Below are 10,233 nucleotides of genomic sequence, written 5' to 3' on the forward strand. Positions count from 1 at the left end.
ACATTAGGAAAGGGAGGGGGTGTATGCTGGAGACAGGGGTTCGTACTCCAGAATAACCACAGCTGAAGCAGAGGGGGCGGTGTAGACGGGATTAGCAAGGACACGGTGTCCCCCTGGCGGTGACAGGGAGGTCAGGTGAGGGAGCTGGTGACTAGGACAGGTGGGCTTGCAGAAGGCCACCCAGCCTCCTCCTGGAGCGTCAGCTGGGCCCGGCCACACAGGAAGCAGCAGTTCAACCCAAGCCCGGAACCCTCGGTCCCAAACAAGACCCAGGGCCATCGCCACGTTCGCACCTTGAGTCCGAAATCCGAGCCCCCAACAGCTGGGGCTTCCCATAGGCGTGCTCTTACCCCAAACGCAAAGCTGTGGATCTGCCTGGGGCAGGTGGGGGCAGGACAGCCCCGAGAGGAAGGGGGGGGGAGGGGCTGGAGGAGTCCCCAGTGCCCCGGCCCTCACAAATGCTCCCACGCTTGGGCACAGCAGGGGAAGGCAGCTGAAGGACAGAGAAACTGAGGACCTGGTTGGGGAGCAGCCTGCACGGGCTGTGGGGACACACCCAGCTGCTCCACCCACCCGGGAGCTGTGGTGAGGCCCCTGTGGTGCAGACCCATCCCTCCCGGCGACCGCTGCTCTCACCCCCCCTCCGCTGCCCCATGGGCCAGGGCTGACGGAGGGTCAATGCAGGGGTAAAAGCTTCCACTCCAAGGGGACAGCGCCCCTCAGGTCTCGGGGGGTCACCAAGGGTCCCACAGCCACTTTGTGCCCGGTTTCGCTGCTGGGGGACCAGCCCACACGGCCCCCACAATTCACCACCACCCGAGAGTTCACTGCAAACGTTTCCTTCTAGTAAGTGGGTTAGCCCCACACCTACAACAAGGCGCTGAGTGACTTAAAACCTGTGCAAGAAGAATGTTCTCAGGAAGGGCCTTCGCCTTTGCTGCCGGGGCAGGAGCCCAGGGAGGAGGACACCTCCCCCCTCCCGCCAGCTGACGGTGCCGGTCGCGTGCGGTCACGGTCACTGCTGAGGCGCCGACACAACCAAGGCCCGGGTGCTGGGCCGCTCAGAGAAACGCGGGAGCTCACGGTCTCGGCAAAAACAACTCAGATTTCCGTGTTCCATGTGCACGTTTATTTCTTTAAAGAGCACCCATGTCCCAGCCACATCTTCTCCAGATGAACCCACTGCACGGCCGGCTGAACCCACTGCACGACCGGCGCGGGCCTGGAACCGGGTTAAAAGTGCTACCAAGGAATACAATCACCGTCACGCAAATTCATCAACCGAAGGGCACGCCAACCCTTTCCCCTAGAAAACCTCATTTTCTCCTGTGTTAAAATGTAACTTCAGTGTGACATCGGGCAACAAAAAGCACAGCCTCCGTTATAAATGGTACTTTCCCGAAGGCGGGAAGCTGGCGGGCTGAGCAGGTTCCTCCTCACACGGGAAGGAGGGATGCTCGGGAAAGGACCCAGGGGACCTGAGTTTGCTGTGCAGGTCTTAGCGGGCGGGGCCCTGTGCCCCTCGCTTTGGTACCCAGCCTGGGGGGTTGGGCAGTGGCATCGGGGTCTGCGCCAAGGCCGAGACCTGCTTGCCACCTGGCAGAGGTAAGCGTCCTGACCCCCAGTGCCCGCCAGCTTGTACGGTGAGGTTCCCAGGGCCGTGAGACTATTACTCAGGGAGCATCGCCCTGGGCGGCAGCAGTGCACATTCACCTTTCTCTCCTGCTCAAGATTTGTGACTCTGCCCCCCATGTGGCCAGAAGCACAATCACAATCTGGGCAGGCTTCTAATCTGTGATTGGCTGGCTGCGCCCGGCCTGGCAGCCATCCCCAGGAACCCGGGGCTGGCTTTGAACTTCAACTTGAGCCTGGGTCTAAGTGGCGTCTCTGTCTAAACCTCCCTCACAGCTGGTCTTGAACAGAACAGCAAGACGGATACTTTCGTTAATGCCACATTAAAGCAGGCGCAAACTCCATCTCGTTCCTCCACAAAGACCACAGGGGCGTCCTTACGCAAAGCGCAGAAGCGTGGCCAGCGTGTTAAAGCCAGCGTGTGCTCCGGGTCCAGATGGACCGGACCGATTAGTGTTCATGAGGAATCACTCTGAAAAAATTTCATCAAAACCAAAACTCGAGCCCTCACGCCACTAAAGCGTGCGGAAAGGGTAAGGGGATCGGTGATTCACAAATTAGTGTGTTTTGTATCCGGTGTGTAATCGTAATTGGTATTACACCTTAGTGACATGGACTTTAACATAAATACCCGACACCTTTAAGAAACAAACCTGGATACACAGCTCGGGAAGGAAACATTCACAGTATTGACACAGCCCTGCCTGGCGGGGCCGCCTGACGGCATCGCTCCTTCTGCTCCCGCTACATTTATCTCTGAAACGTCAGGAGAGGCCGGGATGGCGACCAGTGTGTGCGCCTGGAGGACGGGCTCCTGGATCAAACTCAGGACAGAGGTCTCACGTGCACCCAGCAGACACGAAGAAACATGGATCTCCATGACGGCGTGCTCTCTGTCCGTGTCCACTCACTCGCTTCACGCACGAGGGCGAGACAGGGCCCGCCCGCTGGGCACCTTCCCAGGAGCCTGGAGAGGTTTCAAGTCACGAGGAAGTTGAGGAAGCGGAGCCCTTGGCGAAGACAGTGAACAGTGGACAGGGTGCTCCTGGGGCCGATCTGGGAACAGCAATGGCTAAAACGTTGTGGTTGTGTTTTGATTTTTGAGAGCGAGAAAAACTCAGTCTAAAACTCTGATACCTTCACGGGTATCAGAGCTGATCGAGTCCATCTCAATTCCAAACTTAAACAAACGTGGAACTGTACTAAGAACTTCTGACCAGTGTCTTATCTTCTCACACGTCGGTCCTCTTAGAATTAATTCATGCGTGTTACATGTCCGCTTACCATGAGAAAGAACAGGAATCCTTCCAGCAAAACAACGTTAAAGTGACCCTCTGTCCCTAAAAGGCCTGTAGTGATTGCTGACCCGTGGGGATGAATTTGGTATTCATGTATTTCATAATGCCAGGTGCTATTTTACAATGATTAAAATTGGAATATAATCTTTAAAAACAAAGTATGGTTAAAAAAAAAAGTCACTTTACGGTCCCTTGATTCCTGGGACACCTAAGAATTTTTAAATATGCATTTTAAAGTGAAATTCTTAATGCAGTCTTCCAATTCCTCCCTCCAAATAAAGGAAGGAAAGGATTCTATAATTTTGGTTTTAGAAAGGTTTTAGCTCATCAAGAGCTCTCTGACCCCTGAAACAGATGTTTAAGGATTAACAAAAGTGTCTGCACAAAGGAGTCCCCCCAAATTCACATCCGTGACAGAAGTTGAGTTTTCGTAACAGCCTTTTAAAGCTCATTGGGGGGAATGACTCTTATTAAGCCGTCAGCACCCTTCACGCTAACGACGACTCCTGTTAACAAGCCCATTTCCCGCAAGTGGCACTTTCAGGAGCGGAGCAGCGTGACGACTGTGACTGAACCCAAGTGGCTCCTGACGTGGGAAGTGCTTTGAAAGTCACGGCGGATACTCAAGTTGTATAGCAAGCTTATCATTTGTTCCACTGGAAATAACCCCCGCCCCCCCCCCAAAGTCTGCCAAGACTGTTCACAGTAGAATTCAGACAAGCTCCTGGAAGGAATCTGATGCAAGCCTGGCCCGTGTTTCACTAAACTTCCCTTCCTAAGACTCACACCTGAGACATAAAATCATTTCCTCTTTTGCCCGAAAAGTACTTTGTTTCAGCTACTGGCAATATTTGGCAAACCAACGTCGGACGAGAGAAAATCCAGGTATGTGCGTGTGGGTACCACGTTCTCTCGGCTGTCCCTTACTGCTCCTAAGTGCCTTGGAGAGGCGTGCTGCACCCCCGCTTCGTGTGAGCCAGACAGGGGGAAAGTCCACCGCTAGAGCTTTGGACACTAGAGAAAGTGTAAAAACCATATAAGAATTTATATATCTCCCACTTGTAAATAGGCTCAACGTACACTTAGAAAAGTGTTCAGCATAATATGCATAGGATATATTTAGTATTTGCATAATTTTTCAAGTTCTATGGCTAATAGCAAAGGCAAATGTCTTCCCACATTTGTCATCGTGTTTCCATTCCTATCGTAATGTCTCTATTCACCCAAATCTGCCTGCGCCCCACCTCTCTGGCCCCGGGGCCCGCTGCACTGTTCTATCCTGAGCAGCCAACAGAAGAGGTGACCTACGCGTCGTTCACAGTGACAGCACAGAGGGTCGTCTGCTCCTTGTGACGTGGTCCAGGCGTGGACCCCAAACAATACCCGTTAGAGCAGAGCGTGGGTGAAACTGGGGCCCAAACCTGGCCCATCCACGCCCACTGCAGTGTGTTCTTTAGTTCATAATGTAAATCTCCTTCCGACATTGAACTTCAGCCGCGTGGCGGAGTCCCCCCTCTCCTCTGGCATTGGAGGCGGGGGGTGGTAAACAGGTTCGGTCAGTTCTCTCTGGGGAAATCTCCCGGCTGGAGACTCGGACTTTTCTTCCCCTTCAAAAAACGACACTGCCGGGAAAGCCCCAGCTAGACCAGCTCGCTGGCATCCCACTCCGTCCTGGCGGGGCGTTAGCGGGTCCACATCTCCAGCATCGCCACGAAGGAGGCCGCCCACCTGGGCCTACACCCCGGGGTCCCTGGGGGCGCCGTTCATGGCAATCTTGCTTCTGTGCTTGGACAGCAGCTTCTTGTTGAGGATCCTGGAGAGCGTGGCCCCCTTCCTCCGGGCCCCCTCCGGCTGCTGGAGGAACACCAGGTCGTTGTGGGACTGGCTCAGGCTGGGGTCCTTCTGCTGATGCCGCCGGCGGAAGAAGAGCTTGGCACCTCTCCTTAAAATGCCTCCTGGAAGAGCAAAGCACAGGGGCTGGTCAGCGGGGCTGTGGACGAGAGGAACCTGGAGGGACTAGGCCAAGTTGAAAAAGAAAAGAGGAGACACGAATGAATCTAATAAGCAGCTCATTACTCTAGGAGCATCGCTGTTTGCGTGAGAAAAACGGCTGGCGTCTGGCTTGAGCAAAACACAAGATGAAATGAAAGGAGGATTATGAAAGTAGAAGCAGTGAGCTGGACTATCACCTGGTATCCACGCCAGGGCAGGGATTTCTATCATTGATTCTAACCAGATGGCAACAGCCTTGGCCACTGGGGTCCCCCAGCCCCCTACCCCCTGATTTGGTATGGTTCAACCAATCTGTATGTAATAGGGAGTGGAATATGCAATGAAAAAAAATTAGCAGCAGCACAAATAATTTCAACAGCAAGGATTCCTTAAAGATCAAATGCAAGCTAACACAACAGAACTCACTAATCTTACCCTTTCACAAATTAGCTTATCATCCCATTAACCAAGGCCCAGCAAGGTCAGGGAGCCTGTCCAGCGAGTCTGTGGAGTTCATTACCACTCATGGAGGTGTTAGTGACTTTGAAAGAAGACAGACCTGCAGATCACAGAGGGAGCTTTATGGATAATTTGGCAATTCACTCTTTTCCTGATAGACAGGTCTGACAAGTTCTTCAACAGCCAAGACTCACAAAAATACCCACTATGTCCCTAGTAAGGCATTAATCGCCATAGTGCCCTCTTGTGGATACTCTGGGAACAGCACCCTAGTAAGGGATTATTGCCACAGTGCCCTCGTGTGGACACTCTTGGAACAGCACCCCATGAAGGCTTAGTCACTATAGCGCTCTCTTGTGGACACTCTGGGCATAGCACCCTGGTAAGGGATTAGTTGTGATGGAGCTCTTTGGTAGACACTCTGGGAACAGAACCCTAGAAAGGGATTAGTCATGACAGCGCCACCTTGTGGACACTATGGGCGCAGCACCCGAGTAAGGGAATAATCGCCATAGCACCCTCCTGTGGAACACTCTTGGAACAGTACCCTAGTAAGGGATTAGTTGCCATAGCGCCCTCTTGTGGACGCTCTGGGAACAGCACCTTAGTAAGGGATTAGTTGCCATAGTGCCCTCATGTGGACTCTCTTGGGAGGGATTGGTCGCCGTAGCGTCCTCTTGTGGGCACACTGGGAACAGCAGCCTAATAAGGAATTAGTCATGACAGCACCATCTTGTGGACAAACTTGGAACAGCAACCTAGTAAGGGATTAGTTGCCATAGTGCCCTTGTGTGGACACTCTTGGAACAGCACCCTGGGAAGGATTAGTCGCTATAGCACCCTCATGTGGACTCTCTTAGAACAACACCCTGGTAAGGGGTTAGTTGCCATAGCATAGCAAGCCCCTCAGCAGGGAGGAATACTAAATGGAGCTGCCTTTGCTCGTGCTACTGTGCGGTCAGTTTTCTGTGTCAGCTTGGCCCAAGCACGGGTGATCCCATCAAACCTGGCCTGGGTGTTGCTGTGGAGGCACGTGGTGGGCATGGGGGGCACATACACCCCGGTGGCCTGAACTGAAGATGACCCTGTACTGTGGATGGGCTCCACCCAATCCACTAAATGCCTAAAAAGCAAAACCCAAGGTTTCCCGGAGAAAAGAAGTTCTGCCTCCAGACTCCCTCGTCAGCTCGTGCTGCGTCTCCCGCCTTCAATTTCAGACCCGTCAGCCCTTAGAGTCACTGAGCCCATTCCCTGGTATGGAGCCTATTGGCTCTGGTGCTCCGAGAACCCTGACCAACGATGCCTAATAGCCTGGTACGCGGCACCTGATTCTGGGCCGAGTCTGGAGAGGAGCCGGGCTGGCGGGCTTTCCAAGCCCAACTCCCTTATCCCTGCTGCCTGCTCCACCCAACAGGCAAGAAGCAAGACTCACCCACCACCTTAACGACTCCCGAGGGTAACACTGGGAGCCGCGTTATGTGAAATTTGAGGCAAATAACCAAAACTGTAAAGGGGGACAGGAAGAAGGGTTCTAGCAAAGTTAAAGGCTGAAGAATAAACAATATATGAAGGGATTTTTCACATTGTTTTCTAAGTTACAGCTTGAATAAATATATGCCTGTGTTTCCACAGAGTTTAACAGACATAAATAGCTCATTGCAGAATTTGCCTTAAACCCTAATAGTAAGGAAAACTGACCAAAGCAACCTTATAAACCGCAGTCTGCTGCCCAAAGAGCAGCGTGGGCTTCAGGCTGACCCATAGACGGTCTGGGTATCATGGTGGCTGCTTTTTTTTAAAAAAATTATGTGTTTTTTTTGTTTTTTTATTGAGAGAGGAAGAGAGAGAGAGAGAGAGAGAGAGAGAGAGAGAGAGATACACCAACATCCATTGGCTGCCTCCTGCTCGCCCCCTGCTTGGGATGGAGGCCGCAACCTGGGCATGTGCCCTGACTGGGAATTGAACTGGTGAACTCTTGGTGCCTGGGTCAACGCTCAACCACTGACACTGGCCACACTGCCCAGGCATCAGTGACCACTCCTTAGACCTGGAGGAAGTTAGGGGCCAGTCTGTGTGCACATCTAGCGAGGTTGTTTGGGCCCAACAGGTAATAGAGACATGCCCTCCCCAGATTGGCCAAGACAAAGGCGCTACACTAACCGAGCAGGGAAGTGAACTAGCACCCGGGGAAGTAAAACTAGAAAGGTAGGGGGAAAGGAAGGGACGGGGATGGATCCCTGCTATGTTACAGTCATAGCAAGGCTACACTTTAAAATACATATAAGACAAAGACAACTTACTGTGCAGGCAATTAATTCTGGTTGGCATAGCGATCCTCTTAGTAAAAGGGAATGAGCACGAGATGGAGAGGAGGTAGCAAGCATGCGAGAGCAAAATGAGAATGAGAGACAGTGAGTGTTGAAGCACTGACATGACACACACACGCGAGTCACTGGGCAGGGCACTCGGCAAGCCTCTGTTTGCTTATTCACACGTTTGTGCTTCGTTGCAGTAAAACACACGCAACATACACTCGACCACCTCAGCCGTTGCCAGGGCCCGGGTCAGGCGTGGGAAGTACATTCCCGTTGCCGTGCAACCACGTCAACACAGTGTGAGCTAAACATAAGCCCGACTTTGGGGAGTAAATTTCCTGTATTGCCTGCAGCATCACATTTGCAAACAGCAGGCCCCAGGATTCTGCACACGCAGCCACACTCGGAAACCTAGCACAGAACTCCTTGCTACCCCAGGAGATACGGGCTCTTAAGCCAAAACAATAAGCTTTAGGCCCGCTCCCTATATCACCATTTCAAAACATTTTGGTGGAAAACAGCAAGGATGTGGCCCCCATATCACGGAAACGTCGAGGGCCTGACACCATCTCCGAGGGGCCGAGTGCCAATCGCTTCGAGCACTGGGACCGAGGAGCAGCTTTCAATCCCCGCCCTGCCTGTCCCTTTAAAGCCCGTCTGCAGGGCCCCAGGCTCCACATCCTCACAGCCACCCCAAATGCCAACTTCAGGCGGCGCTCAGGGCAAGAGCTGGAAGCGGGGGGCCCCACACCTGCCTGGCACCTCGGTCCCCAAAAGTGCCTTTTGGAGGGTGTCAGCCACCTGGCTGGCGACGGGAAAGGAGCGGGAGGGCCACACACAGCAGGGATGGAAACCCAAGGGGAGGAGAAGCGGGGGAGGGGGGGAGGAGGATCAGGGTCCGGGAATGGACCTGGGTCAGCGAGGCTGGCCTTTCGGAGTGACCCAGGAGGCGGGGTGGGAGGTCTGGGTTCTGAGGGTGGAAATGAAGGGAGGGAAGGGGCAGCCCACCTGCCTGCCTCGGGCCAGGTGAGCTCCCTGGGGCTGCCCTGGCCCTGGACAAAGACCAGGCCAGAGCAGGGGTGCTGCCCTGTGGGCCGGCAGCCGCGCTGCCTCGTCCAAAACCCAGCCCAGAGGTCAGTGCACAGACCACAGCTTCCCAAGTCACTCCAGTCACAAGACTCGGTCCACGGATGATGCACCCAAGACCAGGCAGCAGGCGAATGGAGGCCCGCGGACCTTCATCACAGGGTCTAGACACCAGGAACCGCCTCCTTTCTCTCTTCTCCTAACTTTCAGCTCCTCCCGTCTATGGCCCGGCTAGAGGGTGGCTCACGGGAAAGGCATGAAGCGAATGGGACGGAGGTGGTGAGGATGGACACAGATGCCCTATCGTGGGCTCCCACCCCGGACCCGGGGCCACGGGTGCGGCTGGGGTTGTCCTGAGCACGGCAGGCTGCTGAGCAGCACCCCTGAGCCAGCAGCACCCACTCTCACTGTGACAATGAAACTGTCCCGACACGGCTAATGTCCCTGGGCACACCCGCCTGTCTGAGCACCACGAGCCACGGGGCAGAGAGGCCGAGGCCCGACAGCTGACCAGGCTCCCGCCTGGCATTTCCTGCCGTCTACGCACTCGGGGGCCTAGGACTTGACACCAGTCACACCCGCCACTCCAGCTCGGCTCAGGTCCGTGCGTCCTCCCCACCGGGTCTCCCTCCTGCCTGGCGGGCAGTGTTTGGAGGGAGGAGGGCAGAGCGGCGGGCACATCCCTGGTTAGAGGAGGAAGCTGAGCCTCAGTGAGTCCTGAAGTCACATCTGGAACTGGCCCCAGGCCCAGACTCCACTCCCTCCGCAAGTCCCCTCCCGTCCGTTGTCCAAAGTGCCGGCTCGGGGAGAAATTCCCACATTAGAGGCCTGGCTGAGAGCTAAGGGAGGCGCGGGTCATTCTAATGAAGTGATCACCTCGTCCGGACACGCACTAAGTTGATTGGTTCCCTTTCTGGGAAGCTTCTCTCTCCAGGGGAGGGTTAGGTTCCAGCGGGAGGTGTGGTTTGCTTTTGGTTGGAGGGGCGTCTGAGAGGCACCAATGAGCAGAGATGCCAAGCTCCACACATAGGGGAACCCTGTCTCTGCCTGGTTTCGTTCTATTCTGGGGGGTGGGGCAGACAGAGGAGGGGTCCCTCCAAGCATGAACCCCACCATTTATTCAGAGGGACTCTGAAGCCCCACCCCGTATCCCCTGCCCAGGCGTGTGTGCTGGGAACGCAGGGTGGGATGGCTTGCAGGGAAGGGAAAGAACACAGACAAGGAGAACCAGAAGCTTGGAAACGAGCACAGGAGCAAAGCCGTCAGCGGTCGGTTGCAGGGGTGCCGGGTCACGTACCTCTATGCTTTTTGGGGGCCCCTGGCTCCCAGACACTCAGGGAGCTCTCCGACAGCTCATCCCCCTCGGGGTCCAGCGGGGCGTGGCCGTCCCACGCCTCGGCCTGCGACTCCTTCTCCGAGTCCCAGGAGGCCAGCTCGCAGTCCTGGGGCTC

At 54.9% G+C, this 10,233-nt stretch overlaps 1 protein-coding gene across 1 annotated transcript in view; it reads right to left on the reverse strand.

Annotated features, from left to right (window-relative positions):
• Positions 1-1,106: 1,106 nt before the first annotated feature.
• C2CD2 (C2 calcium-dependent domain containing 2) overlaps positions 1,107-10,233 on the reverse strand; it is a 47,348-nt gene continuing 38,221 nt past the window's right edge. The window contains exons 14-15 of the mRNA XM_005885733.2: positions 10,080-10,230; positions 1,107-4,885 (exon numbers count right to left, since the gene is read on the reverse strand). Coding sequence (XP_005885795.1) covers positions 4,665-4,885; positions 10,080-10,230 — 372 coding nt within the window. The 3' untranslated portion in view covers positions 1,107-4,664. The remainder of the gene's footprint in view (positions 4,886-10,079; positions 10,231-10,233) is intronic.

This window comes from Myotis brandtii, unplaced genomic scaffold, assembly GCF_000412655.1.
Source record: "Myotis brandtii unplaced genomic scaffold, ASM41265v1 scaffold923, whole genome shotgun sequence".
NCBI lineage: Eukaryota > Metazoa > Chordata > Mammalia > Chiroptera > Vespertilionidae > Myotis > Myotis brandtii.